The 26,066-nt window shown below is 40.4% G+C and overlaps 2 protein-coding genes across 2 annotated transcripts; both read right to left on the bottom strand.

Moving 5' to 3' along the window:
* Window positions 1-2,670: 2,670 nt before the first annotated feature.
* LOC103331992 (autophagy-related protein 13b) lies at window positions 2,671-7,495 on the bottom strand. The gene is given in 7 exon segments (XM_008234694.2): window positions 2,671-2,911; window positions 2,913-3,240; window positions 5,148-5,302; window positions 5,394-5,503; window positions 5,506-5,541; window positions 5,544-6,849; window positions 7,382-7,495. Coding segments are annotated over 6 exon segments (1,899 nt in total). The 5' UTR covers window positions 6,766-6,849; window positions 7,382-7,495; the 3' UTR covers window positions 2,671-2,863.
* Window positions 7,496-18,459: 10,964 nt separating this feature from the next.
* Window positions 18,460-19,011, bottom strand: LOC148920787 (uncharacterized). The gene has a single exon (XM_089047023.1). The coding sequence runs from the start codon at window positions 19,009-19,011 to the stop codon at window positions 18,460-18,462; it is 552 nt and encodes a 183-aa protein (XP_088903149.1).
* Window positions 19,012-26,066: the final 7,055 nt, after the last annotated feature.

Below are 26,066 nucleotides of genomic sequence, written 5' to 3'. Positions count from 1 at the left end.
ACGATAATAACGTATTGAAAGGGCCATGGCCCCAAGACATTGTAGGTTCAGCCCATCTTGGGCTACAAGACAAAACTACTAGCTATCAGTCAAACGAAAACAATCGTTGGACGTGTGTTGTGTTGCAAACAAAGTCTCATGTTCCATCACTTAAAAGGCAAGATTTCTATACATTTTTTATTATTAGTAGTTTTTTTATATAAAAAGATTCCGAACCAACGTTCTCTTGGGTTGTTCTTTACTTTAAACACCCTCAAACACCCACCAAATCACTCTTTAATCTCATTTAGCTTTCGTTATCATATTCGGGCTTGATTCTTTTGCTTGAAAAATAAGCAAGAGAAGAAAGAAACACATTGATTCTATGTAGTATGAAAACGCAAGTACTTTCCTACTGCTACATAAAATTAACATAATGAAAAAGAAAACAGTATTTATGAGTTAAGTCAACTGACCAAGGAAGTGTGCATATCCCTTTTGAGTTTGATCCTCCTTGTATATGAGAATAGTTTAGATATATCGTGCCCTTATCAAAAAAAGAAGTGATCTTGTTGATGTTCAAGATTTCTGAAAGAGGAAAAACTAAAGAGAATTCTGGTTTAGGGGAGGAAAAAAAAAAATGCAAAACCCTTCCTGCCTTATAAACCAAGGCTGGTGGTGGAGCATGATACATTTTTTTTTTGTTACATTGGAGGAAAGAAACCCCACTAGGGTCCCTGGTGAACCTACAAAGGCGCAAGGACCTCACCAGAAAGTTGCACCTCTGCTCTGGGGCTTGGTGCCTCTATCTGCTCGACAGGCCTCAACAATGCACTCTTCCTTTGATGTTGTGCGATAATCAAGGCTCTTTTTTTTCTTTTTTTTACCTATGGCCAAAACTATGTTGTTTTGGGCTAGGGAAAAAAGATAGTGTCCTTGTTATACTGTAGAAGAAACTAACCCACCGCTAGAGGAAAAAAATCGCATGGTGCCAAAGAGAAATATGTTGATTGGTGAAGAAGAGTGAAGGGTGAGAAAGATAAAGGTCTATTTGGTATTCAACTTGAATCCAATTTTTTAAACTAAAAAACAGAATTTGAGTTCAAAACAAAGAAAACTTGTTTGGTAGTCCTATTTTTTAAAAACTCAAACTCAAGAACAACTAAAAACATCCCAATTATTAAAAACAAAAAATCTGTTTTTTCAGTTTTTTTCTAACAACCCACAAGTTCTCAAATTTTTGTGATTTGAAAACAGTTTTCAAGTTGCATACAAAACAAGTTTTTGAATCTTAAAAATAGATTTAAGAACTCCTTCATTTTTAAGAAAAATCAAAGTTTTTGAGTTCCCTATTTGAATAGGATACCAAACGCCTCCTAAGTGTGAGTGGGGTTTTGGAGGAGAGGGTTTTGCTTGGCATTTTTTCTTATTTTTTAAGGAAAAAGGGGGCAGAGAAAGTTCCATCCAAGAAAGAAACACAAAAGAATGACATGTCCACTGTAGAAGATGAAGTTGATGTCCTTATTGTGCACAGAAGAGAGGAAAGTTAGGAAACTAAAACTCTCTTGCTGCTATAAAAAAAAATAAATAAATAATTGACCTTTTGAAAGATCTTTTCCGTCCCCACCACACCAAGTCTTTTATTTGTTTTTTAAGAGAGAACTCCATCCAACTCTTTACAAAACATCTTAGCTAAATAATTAAAAAGTATTTATAAATAAAACATTATATTCATATCTTTTTCATTCCGTCCCTTTTTGAAAGAATTTCAAGTCTTTATAAAAAATTAGTCATCGATTAAGTATAAGTGCTTTAAAAGTTGTACTGCTGAAAAATTCTCGTCCGCTGCTGACTAAGGTTCAACCCTGGGTGCCATAGAGGGACGGGAGGAATTCACCACCACAGGGGTGGGAAGGAGACCCAATGGCGAGCATGATATGGTTTGCAACAGAGAACATGCACGACGCTATTGGTTTGTTTTGATTCTCAGCAGCACTTTTGTTGCTTAAGCCAAGCCGGATGGAAACCACTATAAGGCAAGGCTCATGACAGGTTTATTTTAGAAGAAAAATCTCTATTATAGAGGTGGTATATAATGTAGTATATAAATATAGTAAGCCTAATATTACCTATTAATTTCAAAAATATAATATTATTTATTTTGCACCAATTTCCAATATATAGCTCTCTAGCTCACTATTCTCTCTCACGATAGTTGTGGGAGCAAATATTTTCGTCTCCAATCACAACACGCCACGTGGAAAAAAATATTATTCCTTAAATTAATTAATTGAACCAATTATTTGGCCAATTAATTAATAGGGATAATATCTTAATTATAGGATTTATCTTATAATTAATATAGATAATATCAGGGGTTGGGAATCCATGCTCGGTGAACTGCAAACCTGCTGCTAAGATTGACACAAATTAAAAAACCTTCTGTTACGTGATACCTATACAAATACTTATCAACGAATAAGCAAGTATATCACCAACTATATGTAATAAAATTTTCTTTCCAATGTTGAATGAAATATTTATCAAATCCCTCTATCATTGATTAAAAAGAAAAGTATAGCCTTATCCTGCGAAAAAAGTAAGCATATCAAAACAGAAGAAAATTACCACTTTGCAGCTAAGCCAAAGTTCAGAATTATTACACGACTCCGATAAAAGGCAACATAGAAGTTAGTGAGGAAAACCTGCAATGGATTATATACATTATCTTTGTAACTTATATTATCAAATTTTCTCAAATATATGTACAAAATGAAAGTGGAAGCCAAAAAGTTAATTCTTTCAGCCATATCACATGAAACCATGATTGCTCGAAAACCAAAATCCTGTACATATCCAGAAAGACAGCAGAAGCATTTTTGGACTACATGTGAGACTTACTACCTTGCCCTAGTAACAAATTTTTCATCTCCCCTGTAACTTTGGAGTTCTTCTAATGCAACAGTGGTAGTTTTTGATGTAATGCGCCCCGAGGAAATGACGCTTGAAGAATCATCACACTGAATTGATGCCTGTCCCTTAGAAGGCTGATGAGGCTCTTGGCTACTGTTGCTCCAGATTTCGGGCCTGCGGGCCTGTGAAAATTTTACTGAATTTGAGTTATCCTGGCGGAGAGGTGGAGCTTTTCTAAACATTTGTACAAGGGCACCAACAGCAGCATCTTGGGATTTTTTCATTGGAAACAACCCTCCAGGCACATGTGGCTCACGCAGAGGTACATTTTTGTCAAAAGATTCAGGCCTGAGATGCAGCACAAAGATAAGGTCGCATCACATTAGCAAAACAAATTAATAGATTTTTAAAGCAGCAAATGGATTTCATTAGCAAAACAAGAGAATCAAAAAGAATGCCCTACATTAATTCTATGATCACAAAGACACCAGACGCAGAGAACATAGCGGCTCACACATAACCTAAAGAAACCTTATTTCAGCAAAAATAACCGTACAAATGGTTTAATGTGCATGATGATTTTGAAGCTTGAGATTGACTACTTATAGCTCCGTGACTAATATTTACGTACTCTTATGAATTGAGGAGTATACAAAAGATGACTCCTTGTAGTTCCATGCAAAAAGAATAACACTTGAATTTATGGACAAAGCTTTCTACTGATAAAGGGAAGGAAAATCCTACATAGATCACATCCTTCCCGAACAAAACCAACATTATTTCCGACATTTGCATCAGTTAGTTAGGAATATCTCACAAATATATGTACATGGACAGAGAGAGAGAGAGTTTAAGTTGTTTTTCTTTTTCATTTGGTTTAATATACATGCACAGATAAAGTGTGGTATATGGATCGGAGTGAATTGGTTTAGGATGTAATTAATATTTTTACATAGCGAGAGTTTACTTTTAATGATATTAATGATATTAAAATTCAACAATCAAAATTCCTAAGCAGAAAAACTAAACGGCACCTACCATGCAGTTACAAGAAACTAATTCTGAGTTTCCAATACTATCATTTACCATTGGTTGTATATATAATACCACATATCTACAGAATCAGTCTGTCTTCTTAATGAGTGTTGTATGAGTACAACTTCAGGTCTTCAACCTTATCCCATCCCTAAAATTTGAAGTTTGAACTAAAAAATACCCTCCATATATTTTTTACCTTCGCAGAAAAAATAAAATAAAAAAAGATGCCCATTATGCAACCAATCGCCAACAGGTCACCTATTTTGGCTATTCCTAAGTCATTTCTAGCGTAAACGATCATTTAATTTTCAGAAGCGGCGGTTTTGTGGTGCTCATCTCAAATCATCGGAGGGCATGGAAATATTTCGGAAGATGTAGGGAAGGTCATGCTATTAGGTGGTTTCAAATGTTTTCTATCTCACCCATTTGGAGCAAATATCTTACATAATAGTGTAACAGAAATCAGTTAATCCACATATAATTTATGGAAAGCAGATTTTAGTATTCAGTGTTTCTAACTCCAGGCTCAACATAGGATGCCGTTTTCAGAAAATTGAATTTGCAAAACAGAATCAAGTCCTATGGCTAAATCTTATAAGTTCAGTTAACAAATAGCTAACAACAAATCATGTTTTGTACTCCATAGCACACATTTCTACTGCAAACGGCAATATCAAGCCCTCTGGGTGAAAAGGAGTGTAATGCACAACAATTAAGGTAGATCCCTCCTGCATTGAGAAAGCATATTGTATTTATTGCTCATATGCCCCAAATCACCTCATGGACATCTACTAACATGGGTGCCCCGGCATCTAATAAGCATGGTGGAGCACATTAGATGCTGTGTGTCAACTGTGAGTTACTCATCTGTTAAGTTTAAAACCAACTAACCAAAAGAAAAGAAATAATACATCTTGTAGAATGTTCCCTTGTTATTTTTGACTAATCAATCTCACATTACTTTGCCTGTACGAAACATATTGACAGCGCAACTACCCTACCCTTCCTTGCTCCCTTACAATTTTGGAGTATATTTCACATAACCACCAACCCTTTGCTTCACTTACAAATTATTTCTAAAAACAAAAAAAAATACAATAACTGCACAGAGATACTAACAAGTAGGAGAAAGCAAGTAGAACAGCTTATGCAAAATACTTGCAGAAACTAAAGTAATTTACATATACTGGATTCATTTGATGAACTTTGCATCTTACCTGCTACCTGGATCTGTCACATCCTCATCATCCACATCAAACGGGCAAGGAAAGTCAGAATCATCCAAATCATCAGGGAAAGACCTACTGGAGCTGCTGGATGATATTTTAACCTCAGAATATTGTCTAGCATCATCTTTCCCGAGGGAGGAAAACTACAGTTCAAAATTGGAAAAAGAAAAAAACCTTAAATAAAGAAAATAAAAATTCAAATGAAAATTTCACCATAATGAGCAAATACAATACCTTCTCAACCGCTGTACCAGCCTCCATAAAACCCTAGTTGTTTTTCAGTCTTAGAACTGCCAGATCCAAAACCTTAAGAGGCATATTTAGCTTGTTATGGAATGCAGGGAATTAGCAAGTTTAGCCATCTGCTCACTGAATGGTGCGCCTCAGATTGTAAAAGAGGCTTTGAATGATGACTCCAGGAAATAAAGATTGGCAATGATGGAGAGGCAGACGATGGTGAGGGTGAAAAGGCAGGTAAATACTCATCAAAGCTTGTATCCTTCTTATAAACAAGAGATGTTTCAGGTGGATAAGGTGGCATGATTGTAGGTGGAAAACGAGAACTTTGGTTAGAAATTAAAGCATGTGGTTCTGAATATGTAGGTGAAGGTGAGAAGGAAACTGAAGGTGGTGAAGCTCTATAATGGTCAAAACTCCAACTATGTCGCCTTGAGAATGAGGAAGATGGTGGAAAGGCATGTGCTACTGATCCTGTCACAGGAAGTGATGGGAACCTTTTAAGTGGGTCTGTCAATGGGCTGCCAACATAGTCCGGAATAAGTTGTGGAGACATAGAAGTTGATGATTCAGAGCTTACATCTGAAAGTGATGAACAATACAACACTGAAAGGCAAAGCCTACCACAAGCTGTATCCACAGGGGTGAACCCAAACCGCTGCATTGCTGCCTCTTCTCTACAAGTGAAGGGCTCAGCAAAAGAGGCTACTCGGTGAGTAAGAGCAAATGACCGAATTTGGCCAGACGAATTGAGGTTGCGATAAACTTTGTAAGCAGGTAAAAGCCTAACAGTGACATACAAAGACCTCAAAAGTAACATCGACTTCTTATACAATGAATGTAAAGTATTACTGCTCGACCTCCTGCTCCCTGAATTTGTATCTCTAATCTTCCGACTGTCATACTGCACTACCCATCTCTCTATAATCTTTTCACTCTTTGCCTCACACCCATATTCCTCCTGCTCATAATTCCAACAGTATGGATACCGCTCTTTCAATGACAAGTTCCTAACAAGATCCCTTTGAGGTGAACACTTCACGGGCTCACAATCAAGTGGTCTCTGGACCAAAATCACATCAACCACCATAGGTTCAAGATGGCTCTGGCGCCAGAGATCAAGATTCTCCAGTGCAGCAGGACATTCCCTTAGAGCTAAATTAAACCACTTATCCCTCGGCCTCACACTTGATGAGGATGATGAGGATGATGATGGCGACGATAGGGCTTGTTCACCACTATAATTACGTGAGGACATGTATGGAGTCCTAGATTCAAGGACGATGTGGAGACTTTTGGCATAGAATTCAGTGATTATTTGTTCCATTTTTGCTGCTTCAGAGTGGGAATTACCATGAGAAGATGCCATAATGTCAAAATTTAAATAACTGGCACGTACCCTTTAAGAAACAAATGGAGCTGGAACTATCAGTCTCCACTTTAAAGCATTTAACTGCAAAACACCGCAAGCAGAGATTTCAAAGGTCTTCCAAAGAGAAAACCCATGAGTTAACAAACTGGATACAACTTAAGAAAATTAAAGCAACCTGAATTGACAGCAGATATACAACATGTGTACTTAATGGAAATTTCGGTTGAATTCAGAGTTACAAACAGAGATGTGGTGTTGGTACAGTGATTAATAACCCCAAATGATTAGCAGAGAATATAATAACCCATTCAAATATACGAAGGAAACTATTAAAACGAAAGATAAATGCTAAATTAAAGAAAGACCACGAAAGACGCAGAGTTCCAAATTAAAATTAAGAAAAATGAGGTAAAGTCGCCGTCTTCCAGCTCCTTGTTCAGCAAGAAACACGTTTGGCTACATGGGTTTTACTTTCTTACTATTTTCTTGCCTTTTTCCATTCAGTTTCTGGAACTAAAAATATTTTCCGCGAAATTGAAGAAACCCTAAAGAGGAGGAAAAACAAAACCCAGTGAGAGAGAGAGAGAGAGAGAGAGAGTATTAGCTGACTCACCGATTAGCAGGAGAGAAAAGAGAGACCGAGAGAGATACAGAGTATGTTAGTGTATTGTAGTTGTAGAGAGAACTTGTTCAATACCAGTTTATTTATTTATTCTTAAATTCGTATTATTGGATCTTTGGAGTTTTGAGGTCTTATCTGCTTGCACAAATGCTAAGGTACCTCCTCATCAAAAGTAAAGTAAGTGGGCCCTCCCAGTGGGCTGGAGCTTCAAAATCCTGGCCTGATTTTGCCACGTCATCCTCTAAGCCCAGGGAAGAATTTTGGTATGTCAACTAGACGTTGTGAATTCTTGTCAATGTGTGTGGACCTCCGACCCAATATTTCACCCAAATGTTTTACCTCTTGTAGACGAAATATGAAAGTGGAATTGTTTTTACGCTTCTTTTATCAAATAAAAACTTGATTTGATAACTTTCAACATTACAACTAAGAACACAATTAGATACCCAAATCATCAAGTCCAAAAATACAATAAAATTAACACGTTAAAAAAAGTCGAACTAAAACAAACTCATCAACAATTAAAAGAAATTGCTAATTAAAAAACTGATTCAATGCACAAACCACCATTAAAACATAAATACAATGAAATTGAGTTAAGTTACCGTTCAATTGGAGTTATGGCGTAAATTGTTTTCACGTCATATAATAACACTATGCTTATAAAAAAGACAAACTTCTTATAGAATTTGTATCATTTTGTAGCTTCTTTTGCAACAAAAAGAAATGTTATATATAAAAAAAGGGGACATTTTGAAAAAGGTCAAAAGCAAGATAAGTATTTTAAAAGAAGCCAAAATTATTTTGTACTTGGACAATAATGCCCTTATTTATTTTCGAGTCTGCTTAATCTTTTCGCTTTACAATTGATGGAACCAAAAAGTTTCTTCTCTTCAGATGATGCCGTATGGAGCCAAAGGGTTTGGAAATTATTCTTCATCTGCTGGGATGATCCTTCACATGAAAGGATGAGGTCTCCTCATGGAGTTATGCTTCCATCATGTTGTCTATATTGTGTAGCTCTTCTTTCCAAAGCTATTCTAGTATGAGTTGTCGCTGTCTCTCGCTTGATTTGTTCTATTATCCGCTATAGATTTCATAAAAACTTTGCTCTTGTTGTGCTTATCCTAAATTCATATGTGTCATCTGGTCTCCTGGATATAGCCTCTGAATAGATCTTCATAAGGTTGGATTGGTGAAGGAGGTTCAGACGATTATCATTGAACAATTGTTGCTCAGCTATTATTGCTCCTCTGTATTTTTGAATATCTTGTTTAGTAGGGATCCGTGTCTTTGCTGATATTGCTGGTGTAGGGGCTTTTTCCTTCTAGCAGCAAATGGGCTCGCTTATTGCAAAGGCAGACTAAGGAGATCCCTTTTTAGGTGTTCAGTATTAAGCCCCAAAATACTTTAAAGGGCAAAGAAAACCTTAGGAGATATTTTGGATAATCTTCACCAACGAGAATAATGGTGACTTGCAGATATTTAGCGTGGCATGTAGATTATAACTCGCATGGATAGACCCTTTTTTCCTTTTCCCTTATGGAATATTGTATTAATGATAATCGCTCGCCCAATCCATAGATTTTTTGGGCCTCAACATTAGCCCCCTTAATTATAAGGGCCATGAACAGATGCTGGAATGGGCCGAGTAATTAAACCCAACCCAAAAAATCATATTTGTATTTATGAGAACTCTTCTTCTTCCCAAGTAAATGACGGCGTGTCTCGATTGGTCCTGGTTATTTGCGCTTTCCAACGCCAATCTCTTCTTATTTTATTATTTTCCCTTTTCTCTTCTTGCACTGTACATCAATCTCTAAAATTTCCTTCTCCCTTTCACGATCGTGATCAAACTCTTTTCGCCTTCCTTCATTCTCCTGCTCTACTAACTCCGCATCAGCGAGAGAAAAAGTCGTACTAAAATCGCTCTTTTCAGCCGCCAAGACGAAACCCAGCGACTCAACCCCGCCATCCCGCCTTCGCTCCAAAGGAGCCCGCTGTCGCCGCCGAAAGGTCCTTTTGTGCGAATTTTGCCTTCAATCCCCGATTTTTCTCCTCTTTTTGGTGCATTCAACGCCATCCCTGGGAAGATTTAACAAGGTACCTCTTCTCTAGTTTTTCCCTTAGATTGATTGGAGAATTCTGGTCTCATACCCATGGATGTTGCTTCGCTTTGCAGCCAAATACCAAAACCCCCCTTTTTACCCATCTTGTTTCCGCTGCAACAATAGTGCTCACGGAGTGGGTGCTAGCAAGGAAGGGCCCGCGCCATTGTCTAGGTTTCTTCCTTTCGCTGATTTTGCTTTAGCCACGAAAGGTAATAACTCCTTTTTTCTGGTCGGTTTCTCCACCTTTCTTCATCTTTTTTTGCACGGTCTTCCTTTGTGTAAAAGGTTAATTTGGCATGATGTGTTTCCTTTGTTTTTTTTTGCGTATACACATCTTGGGCATAGGTGCCGAACCCTTGACGCTTTGTTGAAACCTTCAAACCTTTCAGTTTTCTAACTTAGCTTTCGGTAAATAATTCTGCCAACTCTGGGTATTCTAGAATAGGTGTAGACTGATGCTTGGCCTAGGCTTTTTTTCGTTGAGGACGCATGTCTGGTCAATCGTGGATTTTTCTTTTTGCGTGTGTCGCTTGTGGAGAACAATTTTTTGACAGAGTGGATGTTTTGTGCTGCCTAGTTGAATATTTATTTACTTTTCATTTGGAGAAGAGACTTGCTTATCCTGCCACAGAGCAAAATTTTTGTTTGCCATAAGCTTGGATTTTTTTTGAAAATTGCATGTTTGCTCGGACGACCGTAACTAGTCGTGCTCGATACATATCTTATGTGTGCTAATTCCATCTTGCTTCTTCCCGCTTTTCTATACGCAGGTACCTATTATGGCATCCAGCAGTCCACCATTTATCATAAGGGACCATCTTTATTCCATGGATGACAGGTTGAAGAGAGGGAGGCCACCTCCTCTGCTTAAGGGTGCCGACGAGGATATAATCATTGATGAAGAACCAGCGCCAGAATCTACCCCAGTGATTGACCCCGCATCTATATCAAGGTGCTGCATAGAAAGGGGTCTGTTTCCAGCAGTTCCTTTGTTCTTTCAATATCCCTGCAGCACCAGCAAGGGTTGGTCGGAGTGGGTTGACCGTGAACTGAAGAACCCGTCTACTCGTGATATCCTAAGCCGGGCAGGTGTGTTGGAAGCCATCTTTGCTTCTAAGGCTTGCGACATCCATATTGAAGTCAAGACGCTTCGACACTTGGTTAGACGGTGGAGTACCGAGACACATACTTTTATTTGTTCGTGGGGAGAGTTTACTCCCACGCTTGAGGATGTAGCCAACATTTTCCGGCTCCCACTTTGTGGCAGTCAAGATCCTTTCCGCATTGCACTAACCCTGGAAGATAGGCTAAAGCTTGAGACTTTACTAAGGGTGCCCACTTCTCCTAGTACTTCTAAGATCAAGAATTGATCTTTTCTGAACAAGGATCGATGACCCGTACGCCTTTGCCGCTGCTCGTCATTGTGGCTCGGAGATTCTCTTTGTGATTTTTCCCAAGACTGCTTGCTGGGAGAGTGTTTCCGTTGGCTTTGGCAATAGCACAGGGTAGCATGATCCCTTTAGCCCCCATGTTCTTAGGGCACTTATATCGCTTGCTTGACCAGATTCACTTCTTTGAGAAGGCTGGAACCATGGTTTGGAGACTTTTGCAAACTCCAGTTTCCTACAAATCTTTTTATGGGAACGCTTCAAAGGAATAGAGGTATCTCCACTTCCTTATTCAAAGGTTGAGTCACTGTTGCTTAGGACGAGAATTCCCACCGCGGGTAGTCTTCGGATCAGATGGTTCCGCCGCATGCAAAGGGCCAAAATTTTTAGAGCCGCCGGACGATGTTGAGAAATTCATCTTCCGCCTACATGCGGTTTTATCTGAGGGATTCAGCCATACACCTTTTATGTATTCTCGCTGTCTTGGTCGAGGCCCCAGCCACGCCAAGATTTCAAAGTTGCCCACCGCGTAGGGAGGCATTACTAAGCTACCGTGCATGTCTTCCTTGCCCACATTTGGTGACGATCACCTGAGGTTTCGCATTATTCCCACCGGCCGACGATGCCTGGGTTCGACTAAGGCGCGCCTTCCAAATTTCAACCATGGAGATTCGACCTTGCAGGGTGGTTTGGATCAAGAGTGTGCCGAGACGGCAGACTCTCTTGTCTGCTCGCCACCAGCAGCTGCTGGTAGTCTCTCAAGGCCTACCAAAATTATTGGAACCGCTGCTTTGCCTCATTTAGCCGATTCCATGCTGCCAATTGTGATAGATTGATTCCTACCATCATTCATCATGCCCGCTTAGTGTCGGAAGAGAAGGCCATTTCCCTGAGCGAGAAGCGAAATCTGCCTTTTACTTCCAAAAGTAGAGAGATTGTTGGTGACTTTTCGGCTAAAGCGAAGTTAGAAAAGTCGGTCTCACAAAGACTGGAAAAGTGGCCGTATATGGGAAACGGAAGTAGAGGAAAGCCGCAGCCGAAAAGGCAGTAAGCTATAAAAGGGCCGGTGGTTCATCCCTAAGGTAGCGCAAGTGGTCTCCTAGCTCAAGAAAAGTCGCTTGTTAGAGCCTTTGTCGCAGCAGCTTATAGCTTCCGCAGAAGCGAAGTAGCAGCACCAAGAGCTTCATCTCTCGCAGTAAGTATTGGCTGCTTTTGTTTCTTTGTTTCCTCGCCACACGCATATAAGTATACTTTATCTTATTTTACGTGTACTTCAAAGCAAAGGCAAGGGTAAGGGGTTTCGACTCCTGGGCCGGCCACATGCGATTCTTGAAACGCGATTTGCTAATACCCATAAGAATAAAGGTGAAGACCCGGGACCCAAGGTAGTGGTGACGGTTGATGATAGTAGTGATGATGATAGCGATGACAGTGGTGCTGCGGGGACTGAAATTAACATTCATGAGCAAGAGAGCGCTCGCGATACAAGTGGCATGGATGAGGACCTTGATGAAGGCCAATACGATAGTCACGACGAAGACACATATCCAGCCTTCGGCACTAGCTTGGAGGAGCTCGATGGCTCAGATACGACCTCGCTTGGCTAGCAATCATGGACAAAGGTCGATTACTGAACGGGTATCACCCTCTTGTTTGTTCTACTGGAATATTAACATTGCATAACGCCTGCAGTCCTATAGTTCATACTTTGCCTCTTCCCGCAGGTCGCCCACCATTAAAGGCACGATAGGTGCTTCATCGGAGGCTGATTTTGCCCTTCCCACTACTGTCGCTGAAGTTGTTCTGAGCCTTCCGGCAGTGCAATCTCCTCCTTCTCCTAACCCATGTACTCCTAACATGGCTGCTGACGCCTCTCCACCACTTCCAACAGTTCCTCCTCCTATTTCTCCAATTCCGAGCGCACCCGACATAGCTTCCGGCACCGCTCCACTTCTTCCAGCAGTACATCCCCTTACTTTTCCGATCTCGAGCACACCTGACATAGCTTCCGGCACCGCCCCACTTCTTCCAGCAGCACCTCCATTTGCCGAGATTATTGACAATAGCCATAAGAATGGTGATGCTTTATCGCAGGTTCCTCAAAAGGGCATTCATTCGAGAAAGGCATGTCTTGGCGAGATTGGGAAAACTCCTACACGGCATTCAAAGCCTTTTTTGATGGTGGTGTCACCATTCTTAGATCCATTGATGAACTTCTTCCGCTTTGCCACAGATTCGATGGTTATGTGGCGTTTCAAGGTGCCCTCGTGTACCCAGAGACGGTTGAAGCTTTGAAAAGGTTTATGGACAACTACGGAAGTTTGATGGAAGCTACAGATGTCACCTCCTCTTTCTCAAGGTGCACTGCCCTTCGAGCCCTCGGCTTAGTACTTCACGGGATGGACACCATGCAACTCCTTGACATTACAGATCACAAACTACTCTGCTGGCGAGACGCGATATGTGAGGCAGAATTGGCTTCTTCGCGGAATTTCTTCTCAAACTTATGAAGAACTTAGCACGCGCGGTCTTTGGAGCACGGGCCATTCGGGGTATACAATTATCGCATGACTCTGATGAAGTGAGGGCTGCTGCGGACGCTTTGAATATTAAACAAGGAGTTGGAGAATCGCACGGAGATGCATGCCCTTCTTGCTAAGGGTATTTCTATTGATAACGCTGAAAGGTGACTGAGGCAAAGGCCGATTATCTCCTGGGCTTTTGTTCTTTCTGCATTCCCCATAGCTTATGTGCACTACAAATTATCCATCATTTTTATTTTTTTATTTTTTATACGCTACATATTCCACCAAAGACTATTTTTTGACACACATTTTTTTTTCTCATGCATTGCCCATCCTTGGCTTGGTGACTATTTAGCTTGGCACATGATCCTGCCTTCTTTGTGACTTAAGGGCGCGTGGACCTTCAGCATATGCAGTCTTATTTTGCTTTGTTTGTTGTTTTTTTTTTCGAGACTCTAACGACTACGTCGTTATGCCTTTGTAATTTTGATATTAAACTACTTAAGCTTGCATGAATTTCCGAATGCTCGAGGCATGTTGCACATTTCCTGTGTATATATATATATGTACTGCTTTGTTGGCCAGAGTTGTCTTTATGGACTGCTTGAAATTTTCTGATAGGTTGGATATCATTGAAAATTGTATATGTTGTCGTAAATTTTTTAATGGATGCAAAATCTTCAAAGTTTCTCTTGCATGGCTTATCTAGATTCTAAGCTTGACAAAATAGCTTCCCACCTTTGCAAAGGGTCGAGCCAATACGTGCATGATTTCTGCTTGGGCTCTATAAAGCTTCCAGGTGTTGTATCGTGTTGTTCCAGCATCTCAAAATTGCATGTCTCTTTGCAACATGCCTTATGCTATATTTTTTTGCTTGCTTAAGCGTGATGCTTGGGGACCCCATCTAAGTGACTTGGCCCGGCATGTTTTACTACTAAGTAGCATGTTTATATAGATATAGAAAATTTGATAAAGGGTTAATAATAGTAAAGTTTTGGAGACACAATATATTTTTTTTTCAAAATATTCCTTCATTCTCATTGCAAAAGCCCTTGCTACCATAATGGTGCATCATACAAAAGTGTCTTTTTTCAAAACGTGAAAATAAGATAGAAGGAGTCTATTTTTTTGACATAGAGAAAATACAAAAGTACTAGGCATAAAGTTAACTTAGCGGTAATAGAGCTTGAGCCACTTCCCATTGACGGTCCACAACAAGTGCTCTTTGATGAGACCAAGCGATAATAGCCGCTACTGTGAACTTCTTTGACTGCAAACGGGCCTTCCCATTGTGGTGCAAACTTGGAAGGTCCCGACACCTGTCTTCTCACATGCTCCACAACTTTTAGCACGAGGTCTCCTTGCTTGAAGGCGCGAGGCTTGACTGTCCTGTTATAGGCTTGAGCTACAGTCCTGTGGTACAACGCTGTCCTCTTTTCGGCTTCCGCTCTTTTTTCATCCAAAGCTTCAAGGTCCAGCAGGCGCCATTTCGAGCACGACTTTGTATCCCATTCAAGGTCGTTAACGGCTGCTGTTCTGGCAGTGGGGATGGTAATCTCTACCGGTGAAATGGCATCGGACCCATACACAAGCGAATAGGGTGAGAAACCTGTGGCACTTCTTGAAGAGGTGCGGTAGGCCCATAAAGCGTCCGGCAGGTGAACACTCCAACCTCCCTCATATTCATAAACCATTTTGCTTAGGATCCTTAATAAAGTTTTGTTCGTGGCTTCCGCTTGACCATTTCCTTGTGGATAATAAGTGTGGAGCGACGATGTTTGACACTATACCACTAAGGCCGAGCTTACATTTGCTTATTGACAAATGGGGTGCCATTGTCAAGATAATCTTATACGGATTCCAAATCTGCATTTATATATTCACGGATGAAATTTTGCAACGGCAGCCCCCGTGGCCTTCCGAAGAGGAACTGCCTCAACCCACTTTGTGAAATATTCGGTGGCTGTGAGGATCCATATGTAGCCGTCGGACGGTGGATGGATAGTCCCGACCGCCGGCCCAAGCATGAAAGGGCCAAGAAGTGCGATGTCCTGCAGTAGCGTGAGAGGCTTATGGCTTACGTTGGCATGAACTTGGCATATGTGGCATTTCTTCACAAAGTTGTATGCATCATTCTTCATTGTAGGCCAATAATACCCAACACTCAGAGATCTGCTAAAGCCTCTTCATTCCTTGGTGCTCACCACATTCTCCAGCATGAATCTCTTGCATGGCTTGCTGTGCCTCTGATTTTCCCAAGCATTTTAATGGCTCACCATTGAACCCCTTAACGTAAAGAGTTGACCCATCTATGAAGTATCTTTTCATTGTCCTTTTGAGCTTGCGTGCATGCTTGGGATCGGTCGGCAAGGCTTCGTTGATGAAGGATGCCAACTATGGAGCCCTCCAATCCTCCGCAAATGAGACGGTGAATGATTCTTCGGTGGAGGGTATCCTTGCACACTTGGGATAATTGGTTTGTATTTCACCGCTTGTTTCTCATTTCGCCAAGACAACCTTTAGCCGCAGAGCGCCATACAAGCTGATTATTGGCTCCAAATTGCAAGTAACTCATGTACTTTGAAGCTTTTCTCAAGGCCTGTCCCTATGCAACGGGTCAAAATACTCCTGGCGCGCTCAGACAGCTTCCCAAAGATGATCGTGACACTTTCAATTTGATGCTTCCTTGCTTTTTTTTTCTTTCACCACCTTCTCCACTATCCTCTTCCACCGCCTTCTTGAGCCATTGCTTCAACAATCGGCGTGTCCCTCTTGATTACCGCAATATTGGGCTATTCTTCAATAAATGAGAGCCTCGACCCCAAAGTGGCCAATGCATCAAGATGTCTATTAGTGACTTCGGATATGTTCCAACACAACCTGCTTGAAAGAACGAATGCTTTTCAAAGAATTGTGACGATATGGTGCCAATGCTGGTTCCTTCACAGTGAAATTTCCTTGTAATTGACTCAGCACCAAGTTTGAATCCCCAATAATTTTAATTCTTTTGACGCCCATTTCTTTGTCTGAGACATGCAATAAAAGCTTCATACTCCGTGATTATTTGTGCATGGAAATTTAGCTTGAATGAGAGGGCCGTGGCTTGCCCTCGATTGACACTACACCGCCTCCCCGCTCTTCGACGTAGAAGACCCATCAAGTAGAGGGTCCATGATTCCGCCTTTGTGACTAAAGAACCATTTTCTACTCTCCCCTTAACTTTAGAGATTGTAGATTCTTCGACTGGAAATAGAGCCAACATGTCAATCACACCGCCTTTGATGGCTTTTTGGGGTGGTGCAGGATATCAAACTCGACAGCCAGTAGCAGCTAACGCAAGGCGCCCGATAACACCGCCTTGTAAGAGAAATATCTTACGGGTCGGACTTCACCATGAGATGTAGCTTGAGCAGCGAAGTAATGCCGCAAGCTATGGGCAAAGATAGACAAGAGCAAGGCACAAGAGTTCACTTTGATACCTTACTTCAGCTCCTTAGCTGCTACTTACGAATAAATGGGACTTTCTTCCCCGTCATGATCATCTTGAGCAAGCAAAGCCCCGATTGCTGTTTGTTGCAGCCAAATAAAGCTTTAGAGGAAGCCCCGGAATAGGTGCTTTCATAGTGGGCAGCTTAGTGATTATTTGTTGCACCTTCTTGTAAGCTTCTCGGCACCTCTCACTCCATTCATACGGCTTGCCCTTCTTGAGCAATGGAGTAAAAGCACTCATGGTAGCAGCAAGACCTGGGATAAAGCGCCGAATATACGATAATCTTCCCATAAAGCTTTTCAATTCTTTTGGTTTCTAGGGGTGCAAGAGAATTTATGGCTTTAGTCTTTTCAGGATCCACGTCTATGCCACGATGGTGTACTTGAAACCCCAAGAATTTACCGGATGAAACCCCGAACGCACACTTTTTGGATTCATCTTTAAACCAGACACCGACACCTTTCCAAAGACTCCTCAAAGCTTCGATGGCTTTCTGTTTTGGACTTCACCACAAGGTCATCCACATAATCTTCGACTTCTTTCCCATCATGTCGTGAAATACCTGTCATGGCTTCTTGGTAAGTGGCGCCAAGATTTTTGCGTCGAATGGCATGATCAGATAATAAAAATTTCCATATGGTGTTTGAAAGGCTGTCTTTTCAGCATCTTTAGGTGACATCTTGATCTGATTGTAGCCACTAAACCCATCCATGAATGACAATAATCCTTGACCCGAGGTTGAATCAATCAAGATGTCCATGTTAGGCAGTGGGAATTCATCCTTTGGGCAAGCTCGGTTGAGATCTCGATAGTCCGTGCACACTCTAATTACTCCGGTCTTTTTCTTCACAGGCACAATATTTGCTAACCATGTTGGATGCTTGATTGGCTTAATGAATCCGGCTGCAAACTGACAACTTTTCAATTTCCACCTTGATTTGCTTCTCAACTTCAGGATGAAAATTCCTTCTTGGCTGCACGATAGGTTTTGCACCAAGCTCAATATTCAAAGTATGACTTACTAAGCTTGGGTTTAAGCCAGGCATTTCCTCATAGCTCCAAGCGAATACATCTCGAAATTCCTTTAGCAAAGATACCAAAGCCGCCCTCTCCTCACTTGTTAAATGAACACTTATGGAAATAGGCCTCGGGGTAGAGGGATCTTCACTCAAATCAATTGTTTCACTGCTCGGCTATCACGCCATCCATCTTGCATGTGTTCTCTGCCATTGGTTCTTGGAAAACACAAGGCATGGGTGCCTTGTTGTCGGAACTTCCACACCATTTGCTTGCATTACTTTCCTCCATACTCGGGCTTTCCGTAAAACACGGTCAAGCCCCAACCCCGCTCATAAGCGGTATACAGACGCCCATCGGGCACGTCACCTTTGAGCATTGGGGATGATCATAGGCGTGGTTGTTGACTTCCGAGTGCCTCTTTCTCTCTCGATCAACAATGGTGATGAGCTCCTCATTGCTTAAATCACGAATTTCAGTCCACGAAGGAAGGTAGGTCCCGAAATCCTTGGATGGATTGCTTCCAGCACTGCGGCATTCAGCAGAATTCCGCCTCGGAGTAGTGAGCTTCATCCTTGTTGAACGGTGCTTGATTTCCAGGTATGCGTAGCGGCCTCAGCCCAATCCTTCCTTTTACGCATTGATGATAGGTAGAGACCACAAGCTTATGCTTGTTGAGCCATGGCCTTCCAAGCAAAGCATGGTAAGCCACATCCACATCCACAACATAGAACTTAGTAAGTGACCGAATTGGCCCCACCTTTAAATTTACTTGTAGATGCCCGACTGTGACCTCACGCTTATTCCCGAAACCACTGATGTTTGTTTGTGATTGGACGATTTTGGACAATGGGATACCACCGTCGAAGTACGCATGAGGTAATATGTTGACAGAGGAACCCGTGTCTGCCAAAGCTCTCCTTATAAACACATCATTGATTTGTCCCTCCAAGTAAAGCGGCCTCCTATGGTCCGGGTATGGAACTTCCATGTCTTCGTCCGTGAAGACAATAGCATTGTCATTTCCCAAGAATGACCCTTGTGGTTGAGCTGTAAAGCAGTGAGAGTTAGACTCCGCAGAGATATTCATCGAGCTACAATGCTTCTCTCTGCTTGAGGCCCGGCCTGTTGGTCAAAGAGTGATTTGAACTTCGGGTTTTTGAAGGACCCGAAGTCAGGCCCCGCTTCATGCTTAAATAACGCTCCATCACGCTGCTTCAGCCTGTGATATTATGAAATGTCACAATAGTTGCTTCCCGCACCCGATAAAGCCCCGAGTAGCATTCTTCCTGCATGTCCAAAACAAAATTTCGCCTGTCTCGAGCCAGTTACCCCATCCATCAGCGAGTGGCCATGGTGTGTTGTAACTTGAAGGCCTCGAATATTTACACCAATATGCCTTCTCCATGTTTCCGCAAGGTTCCTATATAGCTTCTGCTCCAGCGGCTGGGTCATTCCTCCAAGGGTGGCACAATTCATCATCATCAAGCAAATCACCAGAGCATGTAATGACAGCGGCTACCTCCTTTCCCCTTCGTTTTGGCAAGGGGTCTTCATCAATCGTTTGCTTCCTAGAGGGAAGTTCAAGGACTCCCTCATGTATTTTGGCATGTAAAATCCTCCTCAGACTCTGGCAGGCAGTGGTTGGATGGCCCACAAATTGATGATAACGGCAGTACCTAGGATCATTCTTTTCCTCTCGAGTAGGAATTTTGTAGGGTCTAACAGGTTTAATTACGCCATCAGCAATCATTGTGTCAAGGATAGCATGAAACTCTTCATCTTTGCATGGTAATGGTGGATACGTCTCCCTATCCTTCCGTTTACGTGAATTGTAGTCGTTGGATGGCTTGTCGTCTATTGCTAATGTCCGATGCGCTTCCTTCTTCTCATTCCTCCAAGCCCTTTGTCCCGTGGCTTGATGGACATGCTCGTCTTCCTCACTGACTTCAAAGAGCCGGTGAGAAAATTGACTAATGCCAATATTCTCCAAATACACTCTATAATCTGCCACGATATTGCTGATGCAGATTTCAACAAGCGCCTCCTCATCTTTCTCATCATAGCAATCCAATGCCAGGTCCCTGAACCTACGTACAAAGTCCACGGATCCTCACCATGCTTTTGGCGAGTGTTGTTGAGTTGAGTGGTGGTGACTCGTTCTTCGCGCCGAAATACTTACGTAACCCGCTACAAGCTTTCCTGTGAATGAATAGAGCCTGGTGCCAACGTTGTATACCATGTGTAAGCACGATCGGTGAGACTCTTTGAAAATTCTCTAAGTCGAAGATTATGATCACCAGCATATGGTCCCAAGGCATCAATGAAGCGATTGACATGCTCCTTCGGGCTCCCCTTCCTTCCATCAAAGAGGACAAAGGTTGGTGCTTCGTAGCCTTTAGGATATGGCTGCTGGAGCAAGCTTGATGGATACGGCGGCTGAGGAAGATACTTCCAATCTTCCCGACTTCACTCGGCTCCTTTTCGGATGGCGACAACGTCCTCCCGAGTAACGAAAGATGGTCCTTTTGCTCGGACTCCTTTCCGCATGTGATTCCTTTTGTGGGTGTTTCTCGTTCACTTCACTTGGCTTTGGAGCCAAATTTTTGAGTTCTTTTATCATCTCTGCCATCTCCCTCTGAGTCTCACCCATAGCATGAATGGCTGTAACAAGGTCTGTGAGGGTAAAAGTTCCCTCACTTGCACGTTCTTCTTCTCTGGAAGAGGCATGTTGCCTTGACTCTGAGTCAGCATGGCTTGGCCCATCCTGGGAAGTCATGTTGTTGCTTCTGGTCTTCTTCCTTGGAGGCATTGATGAAGATAATGGCTTAATCCCCAGCAGAGTCGCCAATTTATGTAGGGGCTTTTTCCTTCCAAAGACAAATGGGTGGGCTTATTGCAAAAAGCGGTGAGGAGATTGCCCCTTTTGTTTAGGTTCGAAAATTAAGCCCCAAAATACCTCGAAAGGGCAGCAAAACCTTAGGAGATATTTTGGATAATCTTCACCAACGAGAATAATGGTGACTTGCGGGTAGTTTTGGCATGCTACGGATGGTCTTTCAGCTCAGCATGAGTGGCATGAGGCATGGGGAGCAAAATCAACATGGGTTTAGCACTAAGAGAGAGATTAGGCTTGGTTTATGAGAAATGAAAGTGTTTAAGTAAGGAATGAGGTATTTTGTGAGGAATTTTGACTAGAGAAAGAGGAAAAAGAAAGGCAGAGTTCTTCTGGCAGCTGCCAGAAAAACAAATTGGAGAAGAAGATGAACAGTGCAACGAGTTTGTTGAGTTTTTGCAAGTTAGAGAGAAAGCTTGCTCTCTCGCAGGTTGTGGGTTATTTTTGTTGGGTAGGGGAAGGCTCAATTTATAGCTGCCGGAAATCACCATTTTTCAAGAAACCCTAATGGCTTTTACTTACTTTGGCTAAGCTTTTCTTCCCTTCTCCTCCCCCTCTCTGACTTCCCCTTCTTGGCAAAGATTGCCTCTGTCTATTTTCATGAATTCAGGTGGATTTGGGGGCTCAACATCCTCCTTTCCCGCGGCTGCGCAGTGGGAGCTTCTACTCTTGGTTTGCTGTCTTTCTTCTTTCCTTTCCTCCGTTTTAACCAAATTCGACAAAAAGAAAGGTAGTGAAGATGCATACTGGTCCAAGGGATGCTTCGACAAAGCATGCGGGATGGTATTCATTGGTTCTTTGGATGTCTCTCGGCTTGGGACCGGTTTCCAATGACTTTGCCTAAGGAGTCTGCCATCCTTTCCTCACGTGTGCTCTGTTTTCTCCAAAAGCTGAGGTTTTTTGTGGGCTATTTTAGGATTTTATATGGGCTAAAGTGATTTCCTAAGCAAAAAGGGTTTTTACAAGATATTGGGCTTCTTAGCTTGGGCTTTTATTTTGGTTGGGTTGTTTTGCTTGGGTATTGGGCTATTTTTCTCTCTTGTACTTACCCACATGTTTGGGCCTAAGAAATGGGCTTGAGCCTCGAGGCTCCCAAGCAACCCGAGACTTTCCATTTCTCGGTCCATCAATGGGTCCCAGGTTGATTTATCGCCATCCATGCCACAACCCACTCAAGCAAGCCCCGGGTCTTTTTGAGTGGCTTGGGCCCACCTAGGCTTGTAGCGTGGTTAGGTGTGAGATAACGGCATGGCATGTTGCTCGGCATATTTTACCTTATCGCCCTTGGAAGGATTGTTTTAATTTTAGCATGAGTTAATCATATTTTGTCGCGAATCATAGCATGATAATTTGTTTATTTAGCGTGGCATGTAGATTATAACTCACATGGATAGACCCTTTTTTCCTTTTCCCTTATGGAATATTGTATTGGGCTGATAATCGCCGGGCCCAATCCATGGATTTTTTGGGCCTCAACAGCTGGACTAAGCAGTTCATTATAAGAAATAATAATACTATGTTGTGCTCTGTTTGGGTAAATACTATCCTTAAATCACTTTGGGAGTATGCTAGTGAAATCTAATTTTACACTCTTCCATAGAAGGATATAAAAACTTACGACTTCTTTTAATTTTGAGGAAAATGAGTCCAAATGATCACTATTTTCAATATAAAGTTGACCTAAATAACCATATTCTGCTAAAAATGCTGGAGTAATTGTGATAGTGTTTTGTCTATGCTCTAAATGCAGTTCTCTATATTCAACCATGTTAATACTAGCTAAGTAAATAGTATAATGAGAGTAGCTTGTGGTAATAATTTTTATACCAGGATGTGGATTATTTTTTAAATTAAAAAAGAAAAGCTTAAATGTATAACTGAAGAGATGTATTTTGCTCATACTCTAATCTAATCATATGACTCTTAACATTTTCTGGTAAAAATCTATACCTTTCTCTAGCTAGAGTTTGAAGAAAATATGGATTTTTAGTTTTTTACTCAAGGAAAATTCTCTATTATGCTCAAGTAAGTTGGGCTTATTAGCCTCTTTTTCTTGTAGATTTTGACATCTTAAATTAATGATTCTAAAATTTCTTACTATTGTGTCATACTCTTTCTTTTGCTCTTCATGTTTTTCTTGCAAAAAAGAAAGTTGTTGTTTTGCTCTTTTATAATCATAATTATATGCTAAAAACTCTTGCTCAAAGGCTTTAATAAGTTTTTCATGCCCTCTTCTCATGCTTTCATTATTAGTTCTAAGGTTCCAAAAGTTGTCTAAAAGAACTTTTTGTTTATCTGCTAATGATGCTTGAGTACGATATTTTAAAGCAGGATTTCTAAACTTCTTGTACTGGAATTCCATTATAAAAATAGGTATTCACTACTTTAATATCTTCACTATTAAAATATTTTTGATTTGTTTTACTAGTTTTACTATGCAATGATGCAATCTTTCTTCCTAAATCAGGTATAAAACTTCTAGCATAATTTAATAAAACTAAAAATGCTTGCAATTGCTTTTTATCCTCTAGTTTTTCTAGAAATTCTTACACTTTTTTAGCTATGTGCTCTTGTAAATGTATAGTTCTTGACTTAATATACATACCTAAAAATTCTATATCTTTTTTTATGAAATTCTAACACTTTTTTAGTTATGTGCTCTTGCAAATGTATAGTTCCTGACTTAATATACATACCTAAAAATTCTATGTCTTATTTTTCAAGCTCTACTTTATTCCTACTTATCGATAAATTCTTTCAAAATAAATTCTAGGTGTTTTCTATGTTTATTTTTATTTTTATTATGAACAAGTATATCTGAAGGGAATATTGTGGGAATGGGGTTTTGTAGAGATTTCTAAAAACTCTACAACCAAACTTTGAGAGTATAAATCACCTAGCATGCCATATCTAATATGAAATCAAAGTAAGAGCGGAAGTATTAAATAAACTAGGGATTCATGCAAGTCTTATTTGATCCCAATCTTTATAAGTCTATGAAAGTGTGTACCAAAGACTTTCTAAATCCTATTTGAGATAAAAATAAGATGTTCATACCCTTAGAGCGAATCTTGAAACCAAGAATGGTGTTCAAGTAGAGGGAGTGGTCCCTTTGTTGTTGGCTCTCCCTTTGATGTTGATTCTCCACCTTGTAACTCTCCAAATAGATACAAAGATATGCACCTCCCCAAAACTCTTCACCAAGGATTGAATGGGATAAGAGAATGAGTAGACAACAAGTGAAGAGTGGTGCTAGCACCTTCACTTGATGTGATAGATTCAAGGGGTTAGGGAGAGAGAGCTTGATGTTTTATCTCTTCCAATTTCACCAACTTGAAAAACCCTAGGATGATAGGATTCTATAGCTACACACTTATAGGATCAAAAATGTCACAAGAGTGACAAAAATGCCCCCAAGACCTAGTGTAGCCACACCCCCTTTTGTGTGTCATCTTTTGCTATCTTGGTCCAACACATTAATCCTATAATGTGTCACATATGTGCCTAAGTCCATATGGTCAAATCTCTTTTGAATTTCCAAGTCATATGGCACCTTTAATTAAAGTTTCATAACTTTAATTGAATAATTAAATTAATCTAATCAATTTAATTACTCTAGTGACTTGACTAATTCAATCACTTGCTTGTCTAACAAGTGTTGGTTCTGGTCATCCTTAGTTGACCATGTCAAATGTCGGGTCAACCATTTGACCTTTGACCTCTGACTTTTAACTTTGACCAAGTCACAAAATCATTCATTCTCTTCATAATTTCCCAATCGATTCATTTTCAGTGTGCGATCTTATACGTTCTAATTAGCGAGGTAGTGGGTATGAATGATTCACTCTTAATCAAGTGTAAATTGTATCCCTCCATACAATTCTCCCTATTGCCAAAGGCTAATTATAATTAGTCCTTACAGGGCTTCCACAAGACATGAGTAACACCTAGCCGTATGTCATGGCTATCCAAGCTAAAAAGAATTCATTTAGAGAACCTAGTCAGTTTGTGATTACAATGCAATTCGATCATTCTCTAATTCAATACTCTATGTCATATTCTCGAGATATGGTAAACTTGTGTCAAAATCCCTAATATGACATCTCATGATTATATGATTCAATTTGATGAAATTGCAAACGTTCTTGTTCGAATTTTCATCCAATACTTTGGCCAATGATTCACGAATCATATATTTAGAGCATTCTCTCTTCTTACTAAGAGCAGAGATTCATTATTGTACATTCACCTGTCTCTGCGTACACGCTGAGTATCTTGAGGAATACCTTTAAGTCACATTATTTTGATACGATCGTATAGTGCTCTCAAAGAGAAGCAATATATATATATATATATATATATAAGACAATTGTGATGTCTCAAGTCTAAGGATAAATTTGCATTATCACAACTTAGAATTCTTTGCTTGACACTTGTGAGTAAGACTTCCATACAAGAATTCTAGAGTTGATCGCATTCAGTGGACTCCATCTTCTATAGAGCACCTACACATCTGTCTTAGTGTCTCTACATGAATGACTTGAGATTAGTCATCCTTTCAATTGAGCAGACATAATGTGTAACAGTCTTTGGGGGTCACCATTGTCCAATTGGTGATCCTATGACCAGAAACATTTTAGGATATGATATTTATATGTATGGAAAGGTCACGTGCATCTAACTTCTTTAGATCACTTTCCATTTATATCTTAATCCATGGATTTGTTGCTTTGTGTACGTTATGTATCTAAAGCAACGTTCTTGCCCCTTTACTATTATATATTATTTCCTTAGAATTATCTATTTCATATTGGCTTCTAGGGCATATATCTAACAATATCATCTACATATACACTACAAAAATTATCATATTTCTTAAAGATTTTATCCATCTTTCTTTGAAAGATCGAGGGTGCATTCTTTAATCCAAATGACATTACAAGCCATTCAAAATGTCCTTATGGACAAGTAAATACTGTCCATTGGATTGATTCTTCTGCTAATCAAATTTGCCAAAATCCTGAATTACAATCAAATTTACTAAAATATTTACTTTCTTGAATTTTATTCATAAGCTCATCTTTGTTTGGTAGTTTATAACTATCTTCAAAAGTATTTTCATTTAATCTCCTATAATTATACATTATTCTAGCTTTACCTATCTTAAGTTTTGAGTGTTTTCTAACTATAAAGGCTGCTGATCTATGCCTAGATTTTGAAGGTCTAATTACTTTTAAGTTTAAAAGTTC

This window comes from Prunus mume, linkage group LG1 (genome assembly GCF_029339155.1).
Source record: "Prunus mume cultivar Tortuosa linkage group LG1, ASM2933915v1, whole genome shotgun sequence".
In the NCBI taxonomy this organism is placed as follows: Eukaryota; Viridiplantae; Streptophyta; class Magnoliopsida; order Rosales; family Rosaceae; genus Prunus; species Prunus mume.
This window is presented reverse-complemented; position numbering and strand designations above follow the sequence as displayed.